The sequence below is a fragment of the Pyrenophora tritici-repentis genome, chromosome 1, assembly GCF_003171515.1.
Source record: "Pyrenophora tritici-repentis strain M4 chromosome 1, whole genome shotgun sequence".
Lineage (NCBI taxonomy): Eukaryota > Fungi > Ascomycota > Dothideomycetes > Pleosporales > Pleosporaceae > Pyrenophora > Pyrenophora tritici-repentis.
The window spans coordinates 3100493-3125710 of record NC_089390.1 but is presented as its reverse complement, the minus strand read 5'-3'; the positions used below and the strand labels follow the sequence as shown (position 1 = coordinate 3125710).

General features: G+C 52.2%; 6 protein-coding genes across 6 annotated transcripts; 3 read left to right on the top strand and 3 right to left on the bottom strand.

Moving 5' to 3' along the window:
* Positions 1-564: 564 nt before the first annotated feature.
* Positions 565-2921, bottom strand: PtrM4_012380 (Uup, ATPase component ABC transporter with duplicated ATPase domain protein; the record flags this gene model as incomplete). The annotated part of the gene is made up of 3 exons (XM_066103051.1): positions 565-1950; positions 1998-2078; positions 2130-2921. The coding sequence occupies 3 exons, from the start codon at positions 2919-2921 to the stop codon at positions 565-567; spliced, it is 2259 nt and encodes a 752-aa protein (XP_065965253.1).
* Positions 2922-4608: 1687 nt separating this feature from the next.
* On the top strand, positions 4609-8508 carry PtrM4_012370 (Mating-C domain containing protein; the record flags this gene model as incomplete). The annotated part of the gene is made up of 2 exons (XM_001931175.2): positions 4609-4668; positions 5188-8508. The coding sequence occupies 2 exons, from the start codon at positions 4609-4611 to the stop codon at positions 8506-8508; spliced, it is 3381 nt and encodes a 1126-aa protein (XP_001931210.1).
* A 3361-nt stretch (positions 8509-11869) lies between these two features.
* PtrM4_012360 (uncharacterized protein) lies at positions 11870-13446 on the top strand (the record flags this gene model as incomplete). Its single annotated transcript, XM_001931173.2, has 3 exons — positions 11870-12184; positions 12237-12964; positions 13038-13446. 3 exons carry the CDS (start codon positions 11870-11872, stop codon positions 13444-13446), a joined length of 1452 nt encoding a protein of 483 aa, XP_001931208.2.
* A 1046-nt stretch (positions 13447-14492) lies between these two features.
* Positions 14493-16090, top strand: PtrM4_012350 (uncharacterized protein; the record flags this gene model as incomplete). The annotated part of the gene is made up of 5 exons (XM_001931172.1): positions 14493-14549; positions 14602-14890; positions 14938-15512; positions 15561-15971; positions 16025-16090. The coding sequence occupies 5 exons, from the start codon at positions 14493-14495 to the stop codon at positions 16088-16090; spliced, it is 1398 nt and encodes a 465-aa protein (XP_001931207.1).
* A 1368-nt stretch (positions 16091-17458) lies between these two features.
* Positions 17459-19225, bottom strand: PtrM4_012340 (PRP38-assoc multi-domain protein; the record flags this gene model as incomplete). Its single annotated transcript, XM_001931171.1, has 1 exon — positions 17459-19225. One exon carries the CDS (start codon positions 19223-19225, stop codon positions 17459-17461), a length of 1767 nt encoding a protein of 588 aa, XP_001931206.1.
* A 1570-nt stretch (positions 19226-20795) lies between these two features.
* On the bottom strand, positions 20796-23957 carry PtrM4_012330 (uncharacterized protein; the record flags this gene model as incomplete). Its single annotated transcript, XM_001931170.1, has 5 exons — positions 20796-21560; positions 21620-21841; positions 21894-22875; positions 22931-23108; positions 23159-23957. 5 exons carry the CDS (start codon positions 23955-23957, stop codon positions 20796-20798), a joined length of 2946 nt encoding a protein of 981 aa, XP_001931205.1.
* Between the last annotated feature and the right edge of the window lie 1261 nt (positions 23958-25218).

The window sequence follows — 25218 nt, the reverse complement described above, 5'->3', positions numbered from 1 at the left end:
CTGCTGGCAGGTGCTGTGACGGCGTACTGTGGATGGGCGGAACTGCGATGGCTGGACGTCGGAGGCAAAGGAGTGGCTACGGACAAGCCGTCTGTACTGGAGGTCTGCGAGCGAGACAAGGCGCCGGTAGCTATGAGTGCTGGATGGGACGAGGAGCTCGAAGGGGCAAGCGCGCTAGTGGCCGCGGTCAATTAAACTCGAGCGCGTGGGGACCACGAGGCAGCTAAGCGCATTAGGCGGAGCGGTGCTTGGAGTGAAGGGCAAGGGAGCGTTCGCTGTGTTGTGGTGTTGGGAGACGTCGAGCGTGTGATGAGGTACGGTGAACGCGGAGCCCTGGGTGATGAGGCCAGTCATCCTCTTTGGGCCTAGCGTACCTTCCAACTTTCCACACAAAGGCACTGTGAAGCGCCTGTCATTAGAAAAACGACCAATTGCAGCTTCAAAATGCACGTGGTCGTCACATCTCGACTCAAATCCGAGGATTAAGACCGAGAATTCAAATATATTGTTGACATGCCATGTACAAGTTCATGACTTTGCTATTTCACATGTTCGGCCCGTCTCTTAGTGCTTCTTTACCACACCCGCCTCGTTCGCTTGCGCTGTGATGCGTCGCTTGTAGTCCTTTACCGTTCCGTCAAAGTGTTCGATCGTCCCGTTGTCGCATACCCACAGACTTGTGCATACGTTCTGCAGCATGGTAACATCGTGACTAACCATGAGCACACCACCCTGGAACTTGTTCAATGCTTCTGAAAGTGCGTCCATGGCTTCAATGTCCAAGTGATTGGACGGTTCGTCGAGTACCAAAATGTGCGGATTCGTCAATGCCAGGCAGGCAAAGGCAACACGCGACTTCTGTCCTCCCGATAGCAGTTCCATCTTCTGCAGACCCGTCATACCGGTGATACCAAAAGCGCCAAGATGGCGGCGGTACTCTTCGTCCGCCTTGCCATGGTACTTCTTCGACATGAAGCCGACGGCGCTGTCATTCAGATCCAATGCATCCACGTGATGTTGAGCGAAGAAGCCCACGCGTAACCGCGGGTTTTGTGAGATCAACCCCGTAGTAGGTGAAAGCGCGCCGATGAGTAGCTTCAAAGCTGTCGTCTTACCAGCACCGTTGGGGCCTACAATACCGATACGGGAGTCGAGCTGTACGTCCAAGTCCACGTTTCTCAGCAAGATGTTGTCCTTGTTGTAGCCGAACGAGACACCACTCATCTGGATGATAGGAGGTGACATCTTCTCCACATCTGGGAACTTGAAATGGACAGAGTATTCCGCCTCTGGTGCTGTCAAAACGGGCATCTTCTCCAGTTTCTTGATCCTGGATTGAGCTTCGGATGACTTGGCAGCATTGTATCTGAACTTGTCGATGAAGGCCTGTAAATGTGCGCGTTCAGCCATTTGTTTCTCATACTCGCGAGCAGCTGTCTTGCGGCGCTCTTCTTTCGTCGCGTAGAATGAGTCAAAGTTACCACCCTTGTAGTAGTCCAGTCGCTCAGAGTGCTGGTGAATGATATCTGTGGCGACTTCGTTCAGGAAGGCTCTGTCGTGGGATACAACGAGCACTGTACTGGGGTAGTCCTGGAGGTAGTTTGCCAAAAAGGTAATCGAGGGGACGTCCAACATGTTCGACGGCTCATCGAGGAGCAGAAGATCAGGTTCACAGAAGAGGGCACGTGCAAGTGCCAGTCGCATCCTCCAACCTCCAGAGAAGGTCTTGGTTGCAAATTGCTGTCGCTCTTGCGAGAAACCAAGACCTGCAAGGATACTGGCTGCCCTAGATTCGGCCTTGTCCGACTCCATTTCGGCCAGCTTGGCGTGAATATCGCTCAGCGTAGTGTCAAGACCCTCACGTTGCACGTCCAGCTTGGCGGCATCTGCAGATGTGTCTGCCATGGTAGCACGCTCTGCCTCGATGTCAGCTAGCTCCTTTGTGATTTTCTGTGAAAAGTTAGCTGCCATCCAAAATAAGTCACCTGACGGCGTACCTCTTGTTCCCTGAGCAGATGCTTGCGCCAAACATCGGCATCCAAGACAGCTTGAAGTGCAGGTGTGTCATCTCCGGTAATCTAGTTATCTAGTCAGCTATCAGAACCTACAGGTGTATTTCATTGACTTACTTCTTGTTCCACGTGGAGAATCGAAATATGTGTGGGAATGGCAACCTCACGACGAGCGAGAGCTCTAAGCAATGTGGATTTACCAATACCGTTCTGACCAACAAGACCATATCTTCGGCCATATGCAAGGGTTAAAGAACTATCTGTAAGGATACGTAGACCGGGCATGGAGAGGTCAAAGCTATCAATCTTGATATCCTTACTCTTCGTGTTGGCCTCACCCAACTGCAGGGGGTTGACTGCCATGTAGAACTCTTCGTAGCTCTGTGCCTCATTAGGCTCGTTGAGCAGACGGGAAGCCTCATATTCAACATTCTTAAACTCTTTGCGATCTTGCTTGGCACGTAGTTTACGTTCAGCTTTCTCAAGCTTCTTGCGGTCGACTCTGGACTCGACTTTACGCGTATTGGCAGATTCAAGGTCAACAGCGCCACCCGCGAGACCTAGCGTGGAGGAGATGTTCCTTGAAGAGCCCACATGGATAGCCTGGTCAAGCTTCTTGGCTGAGGGTGCCATCTGGCGGCGTTCGCCATTTGTGCCATTGGCTGCATTCAGCCGAGAAACGAACTTGTCAACAAGGTTTTGGATAGTAGTCTCGTTCTGGCTTGAAAGGTCGCCAGAGGCTGACAAGAGCAGTGCGCTCACGGTGGCAGCAGCTTCTTCAAGCGGGGTAGGGGCATTTGGGTCGGAATCGGAAGTGAACTGGCTGGCGGCATGGGTCAAGTACCCCGCCGAATACTCAGACAAGACGGGGTCGATGTTGGGGATCTGAGCTCTGATCTCGGATTCCATGGTTGCGGGATGGCGGGTGATGCTGGGCAGGTGCCTTGTCCCACAATGCTGATGTCGCTTGTGGACGAAGGAAGCGTGAGGCAAAGGTCAATGGAGATGTTGCTATCGATTGCTATGATGCTATCGGTGCTAAAGTGTAGCCGATACAATAGCGGCTCGGTGGGCGTTTCTGCTTATTGCAGTCGCACGGCAGAAAGTCGACAGCAAGGAACAATTTGATGGGGGGCAAGCCGAATGTGGAGTGGCGCCCTGGCGTGGATTCTGGAAGAAGCGGGCGGCAGCCAATGGGAAGACTGGCGGCGGCAAGCCATCAAAATCAAACACGACAACAACCCGTCGTGCATGTATGGATTTGCGAGAGTGAGAGGGCGGATCTGCACCATGCGCCTGGCGGTGCTGGAGCGGTGATGTGCTTCCGGGATCGCACCGGTTACTCGCATTCGTGTACTGCCGCGGGAGGAGGGAGATGATGACACGACACGGTGACTTGGGGCACGGTGCGGCGGCAAGTATGGCGGCAGGCCATAAGGGGAGGGCGACAGCCATGATGAGGAGGTGCAATGTTGCAGTAGTGGTCATGCTCTACAAAGCTCTGGTGTTGAGGTTGATGTTGAACAGGCGTGCGCACGTGATATCAACAATACGCATGAATCCAACAGATGGTAAACCACGGACGCCATGATGGCATAGTGGGACATGCCTCTCTGGGCGGCGAAATGTGAATGGCATCATGTGCAGTATGTCACAGTACGGACACAGGCGCATACCTAGGTAGCTACCGGTGAGCTTGCCATGGGAGTGCATCTGGTGGCCCAGCGTCCGTCCTATCCTCTACCCATGTTCCCGCTCCGCTGCTCACAGTACGCCTGCACCGGGGTCGACGTGGTGTGCGTTTCGGCTATCAAGGATCTGGGGCCGTGAATAGCTTGTCCAGAAGCGCAATTGGTGCCCGAAGCAGCCGAGGCAGTAGATGCAATATCCGCTTAGGTTATGCCTCAGGAGTAGCCGGGAAGGCGTTGTCCCATGGCAGAAAGCAGATGGTGTTGATCATGGCCATGTCCATCATCTCTGCAGAGCACAAACACCCGCACCGACTACTGCTGGCGAGGGGGGCGGCAAGCTTTCGGTACCAAACCACGGCTGGGCTGCTACGGGTGAGCTACAGAAGCCGGTTGACACTTGCGTACTCACGATCAGCAAACATCTCCACTCGGTTGCAGGGCTCGCTCCAGGCAGTTCAGCGGCTGTGTGCCAATCAAGGCCATGTCGCGGCCAGCCCACGCCCAGCAGTGACGGGCGCCCGGGATGGGTCTGGTACGCTATATTTGGCCGCCTTCTGACGGCGAGGGGTTCGTGAGGTGCGCGCAGCCGCCTTTGCGCCTGCGGCCAGTGTCCCTGATTGCTGTTGATTGTTACTCGGCGCTAGCCCTTGTCCCACGCCCGCAAGCCTTTTGCAGCCAGCCAACGTGGTGATACCGCGCAGCACGGCAGCGGGTCCTTTGCTGGCTCGATGGTACTGGACGCCGCTCCTGCTCCTGCTCCTGCTTCTGCTCCTGCTCCCGGGGCGTGTCGCAGGCCGCGTCCATGGCTTGTCCCACTCCCACAGTCCCCACTCAGCCTGTCCGCAAAGCTATGACGGTCCAAAGTGAGGCATGGGGTCTGTGTCGCCTCCGTGTTATGTTTCGACATGCCGCTATCAGCCCTCATCGGCGACATCTCGCTAACCCCAAGTGCGCTGGGTAGCCCTGTAAGTAGATCCCAGAAGCAACAAGCACTGGATTTCTTCAGCCTCTCGTCCGCTCCTCTAGAGCTCCACCTCGCTGCCTCAGCCCGTCGCGGTGCCTGTGCCGACCTTCCTTCGCCCTGCTCTGCCATGCACCACGTCTCTCCAACCGTCTGAATTGAGCCCCTCCATTCCGATACCGACCATCCCGTGCTGTTTGCGACCGTAGTTCTTCTGGCACTCTGACATGCCATAATGCTCGACTTGTCGTCACAAGCGCCTCGACGAGTGACCTTTCCCCGGCGGCCTGGTTCGCAACGAGAATGAAAACTGTTCCAACGGTAAATCCCCTGCCTTTCTCAACCTCGTCCTGACCGCCATGCACTGCATCTTGTGTTGCCGTTCTTGCTTGTTTTGATATGTGTTGACGCCTCTGCTGCGTCTGCTGCCGAGAGCGGCCGCACCTTGCCTGTCTCACATCCATATACCTCACTTATAACAAGTCGTACTAGACGCCATGACTGACGGACCCTTGTGATACAGCTCTGTGCAACTGCCACTGTCGTTGGTGCATCCGCCGTTGGCCTGTCGTTCGGACGGGAAACCCCCTTCAACTCCCACCCCAGCAAGAAAAAGGCCGCGCCGGCACGCAAACCGCCTGCCAATTCAATGCCTACTGCTGTGCAGACCGCGACTGTGACCGCGACCGCGCCGCACTTTAGTCGACCCATACCGTCCGCGCCTGTTTCGCGCGGATCCCTTGCGACGAGGCCCAGCCAGGATGGACGCTCCCAACGCCGCATCGCAAGGAGAATGACGACCGACGATGCAGCCTTGCAGTTGGCAGCCAGTATGCATGCTTACGCCCCGAGTGACCAGGACATTTCTGACAGGGATACCGTCCGACACCCTTCGACACGACGCGGATCTTGGATCAAGCGCCTTTCTTCCATATCCCACTCCTCGAGCAGGAACTCCAGTCCCAGTCCAGGCCCCTTGTCCCCCGCCGTCTCCTGCTCCAATGGCTCCATGGCCTTTTCCCACGACGGCTCCACGGTGCCCATGGTCGGCCACCGCGCCTCTTCGCCCATGCCGCCAAACAAACTGGTCAAGCGCGCTTCTTCGGTACGCGGGGCTCACGACGCGCCTGTCCAAGGCTCTGGCACTCTGCGACCCGCATTCCGTCGACCGGCTACCAGTCATCAACGCACCGCGACGCTACAGAATCACAATGCGCAACCACAGAGGACCACCAAAGAGCCAGCGATTGAGGAGTCAAACTACTGCGCGAGCACCGACAGTGAGGCCGAATACACGCAATTCTTCACAGCCAAGATCACCAAGGAGCGAATATTAGCCAAAAGAGCTTCTTCGGGGCGGCCAAGTGCGTTTAGGAGGATATTTCCGGATGAGAAGCACCTGCCCACCCTTTTGCTCGCAAAGTCGGTTACAGCAGCTACAGAGGACGTTGAAGACTCAACAACCGATGATGGCGATAGTGTCTTCTACATGAGCAGACCAGAGACACCGCTTAGCATGTCAGCTGTGCTTGCTTCCAGAGAAACCTCGCATTCCCGCCGCTGGCCATCTTCCTCGACAACCCCCCTGGATGATGCATCTCAACCACCCAAGCGCTCCTTCTCCATTACCAACTTTCTTTCCTCATCCAAGCAGTTCGCAGCACGAGCGTCCAGGCCCTTGCTTTCACGCCGGGCAAGCCAGCAGGCTTATTCTGCCCGCATACCGCCTACTACCATGCCTAGGCGACCGCACAGCACGTCTTATGGGGAGTACCAACAAGATGCCACCGAACCAGCGTTTGCCAAACGCGAGATTGCAACATCGGCCGGCCCCCTCGACACGAGATTCGCACACAATGCCCTCCATAGCGGCTCTGTGTCGCCGCCCCTGCCCACAAGCTTGTCCCGCTCTGTGGATTCTGATACCGTTGCTGTGGAGGCCTTGGCGTCAATGCCTCAGCAGCGCGAGGTCGTAGCCTCAGCCGCACTAGGCGGCGCCAATCAGACGCCACCATCCCCTACTCTAGCGCAATCTGCCGTTCGGGTTTCGCGTCACTCAATGGCCCCCTCCGAACAAGCCTCGACATTGGTCGGCTCCTCTGATAATGAGGTTCGCGGCCTAGGCTCAGGCGACGAAGACGACGCAGATATACAGAGCGAGACGCTGTATGATTCGTTGCACACCGGCGCAACAAGGAGTACGGCAAGCGGCGCCCGTGGGCCTCGCATTGAGACTATATTCGACGAGTCACCCCCCTCCAAGGTCAGAGTTACAGCCCTGCGCGACTTACTCCCGCCAGGTTCGTTCCGCGACCATACCATCAATGGTGTCGGCGGCCAACAGAGCATCACTGAGGAAGAGGAGAGCATCGCAACGCCCGTGCGGACAGTCCGACCCCAGCGCTCGCTGCAGGATTCGCCCAGCTGTGGGCGAATGCATAGCGCGCCGCTGTTTCCTAGCACGATACCGTCGTCCCCCTCGAGCATGCCCAAGCCGCTCTCGCTTGGCACTTTGGAATGGGATTCGGGAGCAGGCCACGACGACGACAGCAGTAGGTGGTCATTAGAGGAGGCCGATGTTACTGATCCTTGGGTTGATTATCCAACAGTCAGTCATGCGACCACGCCGGTATCGCTGCTGCCACACCACCCACACCATCGCGCAACCGGCCCTAATTCCAAGCCCACCACTCCACAGCATCTCACAGCAGAATATGGCGACCGGGATGCTCGCAGCAGCATCTTCGATTGGTCCGAGCAGCAAATCGCAGACAAGAACTGTGGCGCCCACACACCACCACGGCCGCGGACAGTGCACGGCAAGAAGGATGCAGACCGCAGATGTAGTCGTTCTGTTGGTCGCAGAGCACCTAGCGGGTTACACGCTCGAAGTCAGAGTGTACCCGTGGTCCCGGATCTGACTGGTAAGCGTAGCACCGTGGTCACCAACAAGTTCGGCACCTGGGGTGTAGGAAGTAAGGGAGTCACCGAAGATTGGAATGACGACTTTGACTTTTCCGAATTGAACGAGGATCCTGTCGCAGAAAGCGACAGTCCTCCTAGCAACCCCACAGCCATGGTGGTACCAAAGAGCATTCAAGAACAACAAAACAATGTCCTGGCCAATATCAGTCTTCTGCGCGAATGGGGCCTCCTGATTGAAGAGCTTAAAGAGCACAAGGTACGCGCGGTCGCGCTTGGCATAGTACAAGATTCGCAGTCTAGCATGTGGGAAGAGGTCGATGCGATGATAGACCTTGCCGATCAGGAAGCCGACCACGGCGGCGTTGCTCACGACTCACCTCCTTCGTCTCCTGGCTTCGATGCAGATGCCTTTGAGGAACCTTCGCCTAGCCCCAGCCATGGCCGAGGGAGGGGCAAATTGACGGAAGACACCATCAAGCACACAGGGAGAAAATCGATTCTTCCACCAAACGACGACATTTTTGCCCCACAGTCTTCTCCGCTACCACTCAAATCAAAGATTGACAACGCTTCTGCAACTAGAGATCCGAAGGCTATCGTGACGAGGCCGCGCAAGGACTCAGAAGCCAAAGCACGATCGGTGATTGAGGCGCTCCAGAAAAGGAGGAGCACACATGAAGCGATCCTGGATGTCCCACCCACACCTTCGAAGAAGGTTCCATTCGACACAGCGACTTTACGGCGTATTGTGCCATATGTCAGCACATTGACACACAAAGTCAAAGAGACCATTAGAGATGTTGAGGGCTTGTACTCAAGCCCCAGTGCAAGTCCAATGCACGAGGAGCCACCATACAGCAGGAACTTCCAATCGGATGCAGACCTTGCTGCTCAGATGAAACTCATGACGGTCATGTAAACTCACAAACTACAACGACGCAACGAGCATGTTGAAATAAACATAGCATTCACTTGGTGCTGGCCACTCTTATCAGGGTCAAAACTTGGGCGGAGAAACACACGTTTCTTCTGATATCTCCCTTGGATCAAAAGGTTCGAGCGACCACGGAGCCCCACACGGACCTGATCACCTATCACCCTGTATTAATTACGCTGCCGTCGACTACTAGGTCAGGCACAGTACTGCATTTGAGCGACACAGCATTTGCGATTTCCTTTTGCATAGTTTACAGCATTTCCCGGCCACGATCCACGCGGTAAAAGAGGTCACACGCGAGACGAAGAGCACGGCATGAAGCATGCATATGTTTTGTTTAATCGAAGATTATGGCGCATCGAGGATAAAGGGGTTTCCTTTGTGGCCAGCGAGCATATAATACTTCCGAAGAGGAGGGCATACGGCGCAATTAGCAAGCCGCTTTTTTTGATCATGTACAAAAAGCGGGTTGGGTCTCTTTCAGTCAGTTTCTTTCCGATTGGTCTTGATCTTTGGTATCTTGAATCGCCATCGGAACCTCTCTCTCAAAAAAAATCCACAGCATCGATATATGACGGCCGCACGATCGGTGTCTCAAGACGCGAATACAGAAATCTTTCAACATATCTTAACAACTGGGTCTTCTTGGTCCAACGTGATGTCCGTGTTGTTTACCTCTGGATCGGCCGACGACGGTCCAGGCCATTACGTGGTCCATGACAACCACGAGCAACCTTGTGGTAACAGCCGTGGGGCCGACGATTACTGCAAACGGCGGTATAGTGCGTGGTCCGAATAGTATTCATGAAACTACCATAGCTTCCGAGCCGTTGTCGCAAAGCCAGATACTGTGGTCCCAAGACACAAATTTCATGCATATGCATAGCATTTCCATCCACCATCCCTTATCCACCCGAGATGCAGTATATTCTAGCGGTGTTATGATCGCCCGTGCATACTGTTTACATCCGCGAAAACCTGATCTCCATACAGTAGCTATCACGTGCCGGTGTGTATAGCCGCCCGCCCCGCTCTCGCTTTCGGCCCTGCCCGAGTCAGTTGTGGAGAGCGAAAGACGTGCGTTTGTTTACTATACTTGTTTAAGTAGAGCGAGAAGAATTGTTGATTAACAACGTCATAGAGTGCAGACAGACCAAGCGACAGAAGGATGTTTGCACAACTCCGCCCTCGCTCTACCTACTGTAAGGAAAGTATTTCATATCAAATTTTCTACTAAATAATGCCAGGATTGACAAAATCTTGGAAAAGCAAGCAAAAGCAGGGCAGCGCGTCGGCATGTCGCTGTATAGCCGGAAAGCCGAAGCTAATGTGCGACGTGCGTGCAGCTGTGCCAATCTCTGCCCCCATTGGCACTAGCAATTTTCTGCACAGCACAGTTCACCCAGAGGTTGTTGTGGTACTCCGTCCATCCCCCGGCTTTTTTGGTCCATCGATGGAATGGCTTACCAGATTTTTTGGGTCTGTTTGTGAAGAGATGGCTGGTGCTAAGTCTTTGGTCCGCTAACTTGCCTCACTTCATTCGGGGATTGCTCGTCTGCGCCCAGTGACCATGGGTCAAGGCTCGATATTGGGGGGACTGTCAGCGCTTTCGATAAGAGCCTGCGCGCGGTCTGGATGCTGGATCGGCATTGGAAGTCCGTTATTTTGTCTTGGGCAACGCGTATCGATGACGGGCTTCGCATCGCCGCTAATCGTTGTGGCGGTGACATTGCGTTGGCATCGCTGAGTGGTAGGAACAATATGAGATGCAGTCCGGTAGTTGTATGGTTCGTTCCATTTCACGCCGGTAGCTTTCGGTGATTAGTTTCCTGTGGCGATGGCTCATGACGGCTGGTTGTCTCATGGACTCGTACTCGTCGTTGGGAGCCCTAATCATCGACCCGTTAGTCCGAGATTTCATCTGTAATGCCGGTACACTATAGCTCGGTATCTTGTCACTTATGCCGAAGGGCATCAGTGACGATAATCCAGTCATTAACCATTTGCATCAGCGACTTTTTGATGACCCAGAAGCAAGTTACTCACAGTCACCAGACGTTGGAGCGTGACGATATAGCAATGCCAATACTCCAGCGCTCGATAGGTTTGGCTCTGAGGAATTTGTTATATGAAGCAACTATGGCACTCCCGCTGGCATGGCTAATGTAGACATTGACTTGACTGACGTCTCACTAGCTCAGTACTACTGCTGCAGATGGCATAGAGATTACCACCTGTATAGCGTTGACCGTTTTCAACGCTTGTAGAGTTCAGCCGTTGACCACCAGGCAGAATGGTTGACTTTAATGTAAGCCCAGTCTGATGATCTCGTATCGCTTGTACATACAAATAGTCTCATTGTGATTTCAGGAATTCTACAATTGAGGTCATCACATCCTAAACCCATATAATTTCAATCACAGTCCTAGTCACAATGAGCGGTTGCTCCGAGATTGCACTAGTCTTCTTCGTGACATCTGCAGAAACTACATGTATAGCAGATTCCTATGGGGCACCTCAAAGCCTCATGATTGCCTGCGGATTAGGGCTGGATAGCATAGTGTGGAAGATAGTGGAGTCCTCAAGCGGATGCAGCCCGGACACTCCGTTCACACTCGCACCTCGAAGCGTTTACCTACTGCACTGCACCACAAGAGTAAGTACAGGCAACGAGAGCGGTGAGATTCGTGTAAGTGCGAAGTGGAGTTGAGAAAAGTTAGTTTAGTAGTTTGCTGACTAGTAACATACGTTATGGTCATGATCGTATGAGCTACCCTCTCTGTATGAAACATAAGCCGTTCAGCTATAGGGCTATCAGAGCGGACGATGCACATCACGTGGAGACAAGTGGACCTAACGGCATCACAATTATTCACTGTGCAACGTCGTACTTGAGACCGCGATGGTTTGGCAGGAGTTGATCGATTGATGAGGGTTCCATGACGTGCGTTGGGGCTTGGAAAGCGCAAGCCAAGCAACACCAGGAATGCGCCACTACGACATCAAGGAACCATCAAGTGGCAACTATGCGTCCCGAAAAGAGGGGTACATGAATGATATATTTTGCTCGTCCTTCTCTGGTTGTGGTTTACTACACATCGACTCTAGCGAACGCTCAAAAAAACGTTCGAAATCAAGCCTCTTTTTTCCCACGGGCTGTCTACAAGGGCACGCGAATACGAAGTCGCGGCGCGTCAAGTAAACTTGATCTGTGTACCTTATATAACCGACTCGTATTTCCCCATTTTCCCCATCCTCGCTAGCCACGGTCTGGGTCCTCGTCGGCAGCGGCTCATTGCTCGAATCCATCTGCGTACACGACTGATTCTCACGTCATTTCCCCATGGCTCTGAAACACTTATTTGCAGCAGGATTGAGCGCGTTTTCCGTCGTCGTGAGGGCCAAAGCGCAGCAAACTGCAGCCCCGACATGCACGAGCTATATTGCCCCACACAATGGTGCTCCTTTAGTTGCGCCGGGGTTCCGTGCCGAGATTGTGGCTGCTGGCCTAAGGGATCCTCGCAGCATTGTGTTCGATCGGGAAGGTGGGTTACTGGTGGTTGAGCAGGGACACGGGATTAGCAGGTTGAGGCTATCCGGTAATAGTACCTGTGTAAGGGTCGAGGGCAACGTGCAAAGAGTAGTCCAGGATGACTCTGTGAGTTGCATCGTGTGGTTTTGTTCAATGAGCGGTATTTGACTGGCAACAGCTGAACCATGGTATTGCATTATCTCAGGATGGTAGGACGTTGTATGCATCAACCCATAGCAACGTGTATGCCTGGGACTACGATGCTTCGCAGGGCAGGACTACATCTGATTCTCGGGACATCATTAAGGGTATGGGGGATAAAGAAGGTCACACCACACGTACTCTCCTCATGTCTCAGAAAGTTCCTGGTATGCTACTTGTCTCCCGTGGCAGTGTAGGAAATATCGATCTCCAGACTTTAGATTTGACCACTGGAGTATCGACTATCAAGGCTTTTAACACTAGCAACATTACGAACTCGGCATATGACCATGCCTCAAGCGGACTGTTGCTCGGGTGGGGACTCAGGAATTCTGTAGGCATAGCTGAACACCCCATATCAGGTGGTATCTACTCTGTCGAGAACAGCGTGGATAACATCATGCGAGGTGGAAGACTCATCAACGAGAACAATCCTGGAGAAGAGATGAACTTCCATGGCTACTTAAATGGGACTCGCAGCGATGTCGAAGGCGGCAACTATGGTTACCCCTCTTGCTTTACAGCATGGAACGTCTCGGAGATCCCAGACTATAGTGGAACAACTGGAGAGCAATTTGCCATCGGAGATCAAAATGCAACTGTCAACGACACTCTTTGCCGGGATGACTATATTGCTCCCAGAATCACGTTCAATGCCCATATGGCTCCTCTTGATATCAAGTTCAACTCTAACGGAACCGCTGCGTGGGTGACGATGCATGGATCTTGGTAGCCACCCCTCGTCCCTGCCCAAGACCCCATGCTGACCTTTTTGTAGGAATCGTGAAGACCCTATAGGCTACAAACTCAGCCTTGTGCAATTCGACGGCAAAGGCTCGCCTGTTGCGCCGGCAAACAGCACCACTGCCGCCATCGATATTGTATCCAATCTTAATCTCTCTGCCTGTCCTGGCTCCTGCTTCCGTCCCGTGGGCCTTGCATGGGATGCTCAAGGCCGTTTGTTCATGAGTTCTGACTCGACTGGGGAAATCTTCGTCATCACGAAAGAGGATGGGAGTGGTGTGGCAGACGTGAGCGAGGCCTCGACTGCTAAGGAGATTCCAAGTTCAACGATATCTGGAAGCGTACCTTCGCCGAGCAAGACTTCACATGCTGCAATTCAGAAGACTATGGGGAGTGGTGGTTATTGGGTTGTGGGTGTAGCTGTAGTGGTTGCACTGCTTTAATGATTGTGATTGCGTTAGGTGCTGCATATCGTGTATGCTACAATTAATTATCAAGATGCGCCTTGCTGGCAGCTGGACAAGGTGCAGAGTTACCATTGGTAGCTGAAACATTTTCTGTACATGCAATCATCAAGTCGAAATTAGCAATGTTTTCAGTAGTTTACTAGGTGCTCTATAAGAACCATACCGATATCTGACATTCACACTGCAGGCATCTTGGTTTCATTGAGGACATACAGAAAAGCCCGACTGTCTACTATATGCGTACAATCGAGAAATCATAGCCCACTGATGCCCATTTGAGATTTCGAAGACAACCACATTCTTGCTATGTCTTCCCATGCTGATATACATGTAATTGTTTTGGATAGATATGACATAGGATAAGAACAGCAAAGCTTATACAACAAGTAGTATTGTTAGGCGCACATTCGCCCACGTGGATAACAAATGATCACGGCCGTGGTTACGGCCAATATCTTCTACCTCAGCCTTCCGATTTCCAACATCGATCATGTATACAACAACAAAATCACAATCTATACTTTTGTGTTGCGTGAAAATGATACTTTGTTAAGTGTTGCTTCTTACTGCAAACGCATACTCGGCCAGTGCCGTCGTTTGCACCTCACATTCACCGCCGCCCTTGGGAACATCATAGATCAAAACGCACGTCATTAGAGATTGCCATTTTTAGAGAGCGACCTAAAATGTCACAGCATGAATGATATATGTGAATCTAAGGGACTGTGCGGCGCTGCATGATAGGCAGCACCTCACTTTCACCTCGACTTGCGAGGCCCAAAAAGGAAATCGGTCGCTCCACTTATCCTCACTTTCATCGCACAATAGAAGCTCGTGGAAATTCTCTTTTACTAGCGCGTTCTGCGAGTGTCTCACTCACAGATACCTTCGCATACAGCCAGTCCTTCGTCTCACAACAACAACACACTCTCGTTTCGACCGCTTGCCGAGACCTCACTAACTACCGCGCTGAAGGAGAAAGACCTATTGCTGACAACAACCCTACAGACATAGAATTTGTCATGGCGACCAATCAAGGCCAACCTGCGGGCATAGGCCTGCAGGAAATGCCGATGGAGGTACGTGGGGATAGACTCGCATAGGATCCCCCCACACTGACAATCTTGCTAGATCAAGAAGATGATCGCTCTTGAGATCGAAGACGACGAAGACCTCGTGTCGTTTCGGGCAGCCGGTGCCGCCACCAAGAACATCATTGACGGAGACTACGGTACCTTCTGGCGTACCAAATTGCGCAATAAGTACGACTACAGGGAGGTTAGCATGTCCTTAGAGAACATAGCCAAACTGTACCAGGAGAGGTCGCAGCTCTTCCGTCTCGGCATTCACATCGACTTCTTCTACGGTGGAACTGAGCTCGAAGTCGCGGCCGTGAGCAAATTGCAGGACCTGATCATGGGTAAGTACAATTCCTCACAAGATGGAAAATTATCTAAAAAAGCACAGAGTCTTTCCAAGGTGAAACAGAAGTCGACGAGTGCGGAGTTCACCACTCCAAGAACCAAGCCCGCCTGAGAGACTTCCTGCTCAAATCGCGCTTCATCAACGACAACAGGCGGGCCCCGTTGCCTACGGGCCGCGGACCTGTCTCTGTCGACGAGAAATTAGCAGCCACCAAGATTGTGTCCTTCCAACTCATCTTCGGCATCAAAGGCCTCACGCAGAGGGTATTCGCCTTCCCAGAGATCCAGTTCGTCGTGTATAAACACCACACGTCCCGCGAAATCTTTGACTCGGACCATAAGAAGGCAGACCTACAGTGGTTTCTTCACTGCATGAACTTTTGGCGCCACCAGATGAAGAATCGATACATGGATACGCTATACGACGTTATCGAGGCATTGGATGAAGAGGAAAAGCCCTCAGCTTGGCGCGGACCCATCACCCAAGGCGTACAGCCATTGTGCAACAACTGGAGGGGCACGTACTCGTATCTGACCTACCAAGACTATCATGCAGTGCGCCGAGGAGATCTGAGCGGGGAAAACTATGACCAGGGCGTTGACATGGCTCGCCTTCAGGTATAAAGCACACGATATCATCGTCGTACATTTTACTAAACACGCCAGGCGCTTGAGCTCAATTTCGCAAAAAAGAGCATCCTCCCAAGCGGTCAGAAGCTGGATTGGCCCATCGAGTTCGAGAACCATCTGCAATCGATCGAGAACGATACACGTGCCAAACGAGGCCTCAAGACTTCCGGCCCTTACGAACCACAGAAGAACTGCAGCAGCATTCACTTCGCTGGCAGTGGAGAAGAGTCTAACGGCAAGTACAAGATCCTTGGATGGCTCAACCCGTTGCCTCCACAAGGCGGTCTTCCTGGTTGGCAGCGCATCACAATGATGCAGCATACATCTAGTGACTACAAGAACTGTGACAAAGACAAGGGACTCTGGGCCTATGAGGGTGTAGTCGTTCCTGGTGGTCGTATGATCCTTGGTCGGGCTTGGCTCGTGAACGATGAGAACGGCAAAAACGTAAGTTATTCCTACGATCATCCTCGTATTAGTATGTACTAACGACGAATAAGATGGACAAGAGTGGACCATTCATGCTATGGGCCGTTGACAAGCCAGTCTTCGATGACGAGGAGTAGCCTACCCGCTATCCCGTTGACTACTCTACACACCCGCAACCCTTGTCAGACTCTCGTACCGATGACATCGCTTGATACATAATGGTAACACTCATGGAGTTTTGGAGAAAGTTCTCGGTCTCGGTCTCTGGCGTTCTATACCCCGGCGTCTACACACATTGTACATGCCCTACATACTGGTGGACATGTACACCTATGGCGATTTCCTCTTCGCTAGATGCATAGCTCGATACATGACAAAATTAATTCAGCTTTAAAAGAAAATGCGTACTGCATATGTGCTGTGAGTGATGTAAGGCTTGAGAATCCGTCGTGCTGCATGTACATCATCTGCGGGACCAGAGGCGACAGGTTTGTCGCTTTGATACGGTACATGGCGGAGAAATTGTCGATGTTTCTCGGCTGAGGGCGTAGATGCGTTTTTAAAGTCGATGATATAAGGCTTGAGAACGTGTCATGCTGTATGTCTATTTTGAAAGTCTCGGTTGAAGAGTAAGTCATGTAGGGATTGAGGACATGCCACGCAGCGGGCGCTTGGTAAAGGTTGTTTCTTGGAGTTTCCGGGATATGTCTGTCACGCAACATGTGCTTTCATGCTGGTGGTCTTTTGAAGCGTCTCCTCGAAAACAAGTGATGTAAAGCTTGTTGATGTGTCGCGCAGCATATACTTCTTGGAGTTGATCTTTTGAAGCCTTTGGATTGCAAGTGGATGATGTAAAAGTTCAGGACATGCCTTAAAAAATTTGCTTTATGGATTTAATCTTTTGAAGTCTTGAACTGAAAGTGGGCGATGGAAGGCATGGTCGAAATTCACAAGCATGGTAGATTAATAGTGTTCTCTTTACGCGCTTGATGCTATACCAAAGGAATATGGTCTCTCATTGAATGAGCCTAGACGAAATGCCCATGTATACGATATGCAAATACATAAACTAAACAAAATTACATGATTAGTGAGTGTACATGTAGAGCAGAGGCGCGAAGATGGCTCGGTTTTCGCATGCCAGGGCACTACGTCACAGCTCCCAAACAAAGGAAAAGCATGTATATAAAGACTACCGTTTCTCATTCATCTATATTGTTCGTTAAGTCGTTGAATCATTGTCGAGCCAGAAGACTCCAAGCGCAATATCCAATGTGCCATCCACTCCGTCAACTCAGTCATTGAAAACAAACAAAAACACACTAAGCAGGCAAAGGGAATGCAAGTTCAAAGAAATCATGACATTTGCCTTTTCTCTTCTCCAAAAAAAACTTCCCAATCAAAAAATACAAGAGGTATGTAACAATGTCTCCGACCACACACAAGACACAAATCCCAAGGCCGTGTGGAGTATTAAAGGAAAAGATGGAGCCGGGGGAAAGCATCTAGTACCTCGCACCCATGGGTGGCGGAGGCACCGAGCTACCGTACGGATTCGCATCCGCATAGGACGTAGGGTAAGACTGGTTGGCAGCTACAGGATATGCGTACGGATTAGCGCCTTGTCCATTGTTTCCTAGAGCATTCATGCGAGCCTCCTTCTCCCGTCGTTCACGGAGCTTTCTCCTCTTGCGGCGGCGACTCTCAAGCTCTTTCACACTATGACGTTGTTCATTCATCTCTTTCCATTCAGAGTAGGCCGACTTGATACCAAGGGCAGCGATACCCACAGCAGCGGCGTCTTGAAGCATGTTCTTTGATTTGCGCTTGCGCGCTTCTTCAGGTGACATTTCGCCCTCGCCAACAAGCTTGCGCCGTTTCTCTGAAGCAACCATGGAAGAGTAGACTCCGTGTGCCGCGTGGATGGTGGCCACAGTGGCTAGACCCGCAGTGAGGAATTCCTTACCTCGTAACTTCTTGCGCTTTTCCTCCATATCAGTAGACGACTCGGAATCAGTGTTACTGCTCCGTCGACTCCGCTCATCTCCTCCGCCCCGTGCTGCTAAAGCACCTGCACCTGCACCGACGGGCGCCGCTAGTCTGCGATCTGGGTTAGTCCTGGAAGGGGCTTCGGAATACTGGTCGTCCATACCGCGGCCTCGACTGTACGAGCGGCGGTTGCCCTTGCGAGATGGTACGTAGCTGTCGGCACTAGAAGAGCGGGACCTCTCGCGTCGGGAGCGAGACTTGGAACGGACGCGGTCGTAAAGGGCCTTGCCTGCTGCGAGGACAGCTCCGGTTCCGGCTACCTTGGCGAGTCCGCCCTTACCTCCATCCTCCGAGGCAGAGCGAGAGCGTCCACGGGAACGAGAGCGTCCGAAGATGGACCTGGACCTGGACCTAGCTCGGGAACGGGAGCGGGAGCGAGACCTGGAATCGTCACGGCCACGAGCACGAGAGCGGGAACGGGAACCGTTGGCTAGGCGCGAAGCCATAAGACCACCCAGGGCGGATTCAGCGACGTGTCGCTTCTCATGCTTGCCGGGGTCCCTGTCAATGAGACCGTCGATACCAGCAGCACCGAGAGCGGCAGTGGCGATACGCTGGCCCTTGGCACCAGTCCATGGGCCGGCTTCCTTGCGGCTGCGGAAGGCCTCGACGGCACCGGCAACTATGGCGGCTTTGGCAGCCTGCTCCCACTTCTCCGACTTGCGTCCTCCTCGGCTGCGGCTGCGCGACCTGGATCCATAGCGGCTTCGGCGGTCGTCTTGATAGCCGTACTTGTCGCTATCATATCCACGGTCGTCTCGACGGTAGCGAGAGCGGGAGCGAGAGCGATCACGGTTGTGACCAGTGACTGCGCCGATGATTCCTCCTAGGCCTGCTGACTCGCCGAAATCCTTGACTTGCTCGACAATGGACTTGCGGCGGGATGGCTTGGGGCGCTCAGTGTAGACGGAGGAATAGTCGTCGTCATAACGGTCGCGGTCCCGTCGGCGAGGGCGGTCATAGGAGTCGGAGTCGTCGTAGCTTCGGTTCACCGAGCGGGTGCGGCGGGGAGGCGCATACTCTTCGCGGTACTTGGTTTGCCTATACTCGGCACCGGGAGGGAAGTCGCGGGTGATCTCTTCAATGCTGTCCTCACGTGCTGCGGGGCGGTAGACGAGATCTCGTGCCCCGCCTCCACGGCCGCCGCGCTCAATGTACGTCGTCTCGGTCACATACTCGGGCTCCCGGGTTCGGTGCCGAGGGGCATAGCTGTACTCAGACATGGTCGTGTGTTGTACCCGCAGTGGGTCAAGAATATGTTGCTCTCAAAAGTAAAGGCCCTGTCCTATCCTAGGGGAAGAATGCCGTGTCTGGTCCGGGTTTTCTGTGCGACGTCGTTAGTCAAGGCACGAGGAAAAGAGAGATGACGTTGCAGGCACACATACCGGAAGGTCCGCTATTAAATACTGCCTTTACTTGGCTGGTGGCGCAAGTGATATGCTCAGTGGGCTGTCGCAATGAAGAATGAAGAGTGCCTGCGAATGACGGGACAAGGTGGGTAGGGGAATGTGTCGAGGGGGCGGGGAAGGCAGGCGATGGGCTCTATTTAACGTAACAGGCTGCTGCAACTCTCCAGGGCTGATGACTGTCCAATGGTCTTGGGACCCAAGGATCTATCTCGGTGCAGGTGGGGTGGCGTAGATATTACCGTTTGCTTGAGCCTGGGGTGGACGCTGTCTTTAGGGCACAGGGCATGCTTATGATGTCATTGATGCCTGCTTGATGGGTGTCAGGCCGCCGAGGCCGAATCTTCCCTCACCAGCTGCTGCGCCCAACGACTTGCAGACACATGAGACCACATGCAGGATCGCATCTCATCATCTGCTGCGTCTTTCAAACCCCCATTGCAGATTGCTCGCCGGCCGCCGCGTTAGAGACGCTTCTTGCTACTGCCATCTGGTTACTCAGCACAGCCCCTCACCGGCCGCCTCCGAACCTTGACCACAATGCCTTTTTCGTCTGTCTTACACAACTGTGACTGTACTCCCATGCACCACATATTGCCTCGATTCGGATGGCGGCGCTATCTCAGCCCTACCCATCAGTTTGCTTTTCTAGCTTTCCTTCCAAGTTTTGCGCTACACGCTGCCAACTCGGCAACCAGCGCTCGATGACGAAGCCTGGTTCTGTCGTTTTGTAGGGGTTCTACCTGCAGCATCACGTGAGTCGTATCTTATTGGTCGAGTTGTGCCGCATGGCAAAGAACTTGCACGAACATGCGAGGATACACCTGTCAACTAGTGGGCTGACATATTGACATTCGACCGGACTGTGCTAAAAACAGCATGGTGCCTGACATGCGTTCGACAAATGCCCAAAATTGCACTGTTCGAGCTTTCTTGTTTTGGGCCCCAATGGTTATTGCTCTGACTAGGATAACACTGCAAAAGAAAGCCTTTAGTCGCGCATGCTTCCATGATCCAAACATCACGCAGTCACCTGGGTGACATGAAATACTTGACACCCTAATATACAAAAGCTACTGTAGGCGCCACATACGACGATTAGAAATTAGAGTAGCGGGTTTTACCCACACGGTCATCGTCAAGTATGCCATGTCACCCAGGTGCAGTGATGGCATCGTTTCACCTAGGGCAGCAATTGCGTCGTCATGAGTCCATTTGAATCATAACCCAGCATACATAACCTACTCGATTGGGCCGTCTCTCCATGTGTTCAATTTCTGTCCTGCTGCTACTGCTAGTTCAAATCACTCACTTCCGCCCACCCACGATACCGCCATATTACCTGCAGTCAGCCTCCTCAATCAGAACTCCTGCTCTGTCCTGGTGCTCAACCTTGCCACTTAGTACGCCTCTGTCTGAACATGGAGACCATGCCGATAGGAAGCAATCCAAAGTCGACAGCGTTGAGACCACCAAACATGTTGATCATCTCGGGGCCATACATCTGAGCAATCCATTTCCAGTAAGCCTCCATGGAACCCCAGTGCGTAAGAATGCCCCGCAAGTTGGTGTTGCCGGACAGTCGAGCCAACGCAAACTGGACATCCGCGCTTGCATCGATAGGCTTCTCTCGGGGAAGCTTCAGCAACTCCTTGTATGTGCTCACCAGGTTTGCCTTGCCTACGCTAGCAAATGCTTCGCGGTATTTGGTGAACTCCTCAAAGGAGAAGAAAGCCTCAGAATCGCTAGGCTTCCAGTTCGTATCTTCAATGCGATGTTTGTTAGCGCGTGTACCCCTGTCGAATATGCGCTTGGCAGCATTGTAGTCATCGCGTTCATCTTCTTTGTATCTGTCAATGAGTTGGAAGGGATCCTCTTCCACCGATTCCCGGGTTTGTAGAAGGCCCACAAACGGAGACTTGAGTTCCAGACCGCCGAGCTCAACTGGAAAGAAGAGAAACCCATCAGGAACACCCTTCACGGAGAAGCGCTGTTCGATCATGTCCTTGAGGTGTTGTACAATGCTGCTTTTGGGAAAGATGCTGTCCTGGATGTGACGATGGGTAGCGAGCATTTTGTCCACATGTTCACGGCCGAAACAGTTGGCGGCCTTGCCGAAATTAGAGCTGAAGAAAGTCGCAGCATATGAATTCTGTTATACAAAATTAGTCTACTCCTTTTCCAAACCTAATAGATTTTTGGACCACTTACCCAGGCTTGGATGTAGTCGATCACACTCTTGGATTTGCCCTGTAGCTGTGTGCGCAGCTCTTCTACATGGCCGTCGACCATCTTTTGGTCAATCTCGAACCTACCGCTCTTCGGGTCGAGCTGCAAGAAACCCCAACGAATCTCGCCTTCTGGTAGGCGGTCATCGATGGTCTTCTCATCAATGTGCGAGATACGCATGCTGCCGGTCTTCTTCTCATCCAACTAGAATAGCTGTTAGTGTAACACCCAGAGGAAAGACTGGATAGAGACCTACCTTAACCCCCATAATTTCCGTGAAGTTGAGAACGCTGGCCCAGGCGTTTGTGCAGGTATCGTAGTCCTTGTTCCAAAACCAGACATCATCACCAATGCGGTAAAGATCCACTCCATGAGTAGCCTGATTTACAGCAAAGTCCAGGCAGAAAAGTACGGTCTCGCCCAACGTATCACTTAGTGTGTGGGAGCCAGGCATGCCTCGACGGCGCAAACGCGGCTCAGAAGATGGGTCATCTGCAAACTTCAACGGTGCATGGAGGTAACGCGCAAAGAACTTTGTCCACCTGTCCGAGATACCAAGAAAGCTGAGGACCGTCAAAATCGTCTCATGGGGCAGAAGAGAGTTCCAGGAGTCGAAAATCGTACGGAAACAAGTAAGTTCCCCATGCAGCCGTGTGTTGACGATAACTTCGGTGGATAAAAGGTGAAGTAGGCTTTGCTTCGCTTCCATTGGTTTTTTCGATTCATGGCGGTACATGTCGTCTTCATAATCGTACTCTTCATCTTCATCATCCTCATCTTCTTCGTCTTCATCCGTCCCTATATCCTCATGCAGATGCAGATCCTCTTGCGCGCTGTATCTCATGGCCCTAGAGGCAAGTTGTTTCCTGGGTGCTTTGCCACCAGTAGATTTTCTTGCAGTCTGCTTGGGGCGCCCTGGCATCGAAGATACCATAGCAATGGCTGGGGCTTGACCTGCCATCCTACGCTTCTTGACGACATAATCACCATACTCGGCTTCTTCTTCACCTTCTTCTGTCTCGATTTGCTGGGTTTCAAAGTCCAACAATTGGTGTGCGAAGTATCGGGCATGATGCCTACTTTTGCGCCTCTGTTCGAGACTCGCGGCGACCTTGGTACCTTGGTCGCCCAAGAAATACGAGCGCCGGATGCGGTCGGTTTTTGGAATCTCAGTGGCGTTCCGTGTCCAAGCCTCGTGTTTATGCATGGCTGAGAATGCTGATTTGAAGAATACAGACCTAATCAAGTGTTGTTGTCAGTTCTATCCTTGAAGCTCGAGGCGTTGCAACCTACCACTTTACGCCAATGTGATGCAAGAAGATTGCCTGGAGAAGATCGGAATCAAAATGGATGGAGAACTCTCCGTTGATCTTCCTTCGTTCTTCTAGTAGAACTTCAGCACCCCAAGTCCAGCGGCCGAGAGCTGTCATTCGTATGTTGAGGATGTCGCAGAGTTCCAGCAGGATCACATCTAAGAAGTCTGTCAAATTTGCGTTCCTTCTTCATGGCACAAACACATACCATTACTAAGAAAGTCTCTCAAAGTCTCTCGCTTCTCATTCGAGAGAAGATCAGAGTTTTGGAGCCCTTGGATTGCTTCGCGCAGAGTAAACTGGTTAAACTGCGCTGAGTCGTTGAAATTGTTCTCAAACTCGACCACTTTCTGACGTAGGTCACGGATTGCTGCTGTTCCCGCTTTCTTGTTTACTACAAATAGCTCTTGGAGGTACGAATGTAGTTCTTGCTCATCTACACCAGCCGCCTGGAAGACATCCTTCTCCCACTCGACACGTGAAGCAAGCTTCTTTGCACCGGGTATTTCCTCAAAACTCCCCGTCATTTCAACATCAGCATCCCCACCCGTGGTCTTATCGGAAGAAAGCCATTCGGTGACGAGCTTGCCATAGAGGTCCGCGTACTGAAACTTCGTAGACTGAACTGAAAGATATTGGAGCAGCGTCTTTTCCCAGTCCGCGATGACTTTTAATGAGACGGAGGGGTCGAAGCGAGCTTGCTCAATGAAACGATCAAGGTTCCTAATATCGGTCTCAAGGCGAATATTGCGGGATCGGTTGATAATTACACGGCTGGTCCGGCCATCTTTGGTTCCCTTATTGTCCGTCCGAATGCCAAGACATATTTTCGAGCCATCAAGTAAGAGGCCTACACGCTTGAGTGGATCTGGTTCTGCTTTTATGGAGTCGAGTAGCGCAGAGTACTCTTCTTCAAAGGCAACGCGTTGCTTTGCGAGCTCCTCAAGTTTGGTGGTGGTGATTGTATGAAGCGTCTCACCGAACACGCTACCTGATGCAGATGCCATTACGAATCAGTTGGCGTTCTTGAAGGATAGCCGGCAGCTGTATTGGATGTGAATTGAAAATGTTGATGAGAATCAATGGCTATTCGTATGGTTTAAGTACTATGAACAGAAGCAAAGGCCAGGATTTGCTGCGACACAAACATTAGGCAACAGCGTGCTAGGACTATACTATATGCAAGCGTAATGCAGGGCGGGATTGGCTCCATGCGGAGAAGCTCACATTTAGTTACGTCCCAGCTGAACCTCGCTTAGAAGCAAGAAGAACTTCGTTCGATGCTGTCATCGCTCGTCAGTAGCACAGGTGTTTCTCGAATGCCCAGATGGTGAAGGTGATGGACGTCCGCCGAATGTGAACACTTGTTATTAGCTCCATAGAGGAGTAAAGCTCTCCAGAACCTCATTGCACACGCTAGAGGGGCGCTAGAGGGGCGTATTCATTGAAAGTTCGCGGTGTGGTCATTAAAGTACCTAGGGAGGTAACTTCAAGTGCCCAATGTCTGTGGTTGTAATCAATAAGCGCAAGGGCAAACCTTCCACCCTTCTGCTGCCTAGTCTCAACACCCATGACTGCTCATTGCTCGCTGGAACGACTCATGCAGTTTTGGCATGCTCAGACCCAAGACACCCTATCATAAGTACCAAGGTAGGTAACAAGATCACTCGGCAAGGTACCTGCCTCGAAGCCAGCAACCAGCGCCTCCAACCCTAACAGGCTGAGGGATGCAATTGTCTATTTTAAAACACACTTTGCAAAGGCATTATCTCCGAAGAAGAAATTACAGACACTGAGCAAGTCCACCCGCAAAACAAGAAGAACGTTGTCGTATGTACTGTAAAGTCGCGAAGCACAAACAAGCCGTCACACGACAAGCAAGGATCCCGTCGCTGTGACGTAAGCCCTCTAAATTTGTTTTAGGCCTAGGGCTAGCCCTGGCCTCCGGGACGCTCGGCAAAACTCGGAGCGTTGCGCAACGTCCAGCCGCCTGAATAGTGCCGGCACACATATCCCGAAGCCTATAGTATTCCGCCTCACTTCAAAGTTACAGGTTGCTCGTCATTGCAAGAACTGAAAAAGTCTCGTATCGCTTCTCCTTGGGGAAGTTCCCACATTTTATCGTTTGTAGCGATGATCAGTTGGATTGTATCATGATTGGCTAGTCAGCCTCAGGAGACACCTCCCTGTCCAAGTTTGCAAATCCTTTTAGTTGCATGGACGATAAGCGCAACCATCTGGATCGTAGATCGATGATTTGAAGGAGTG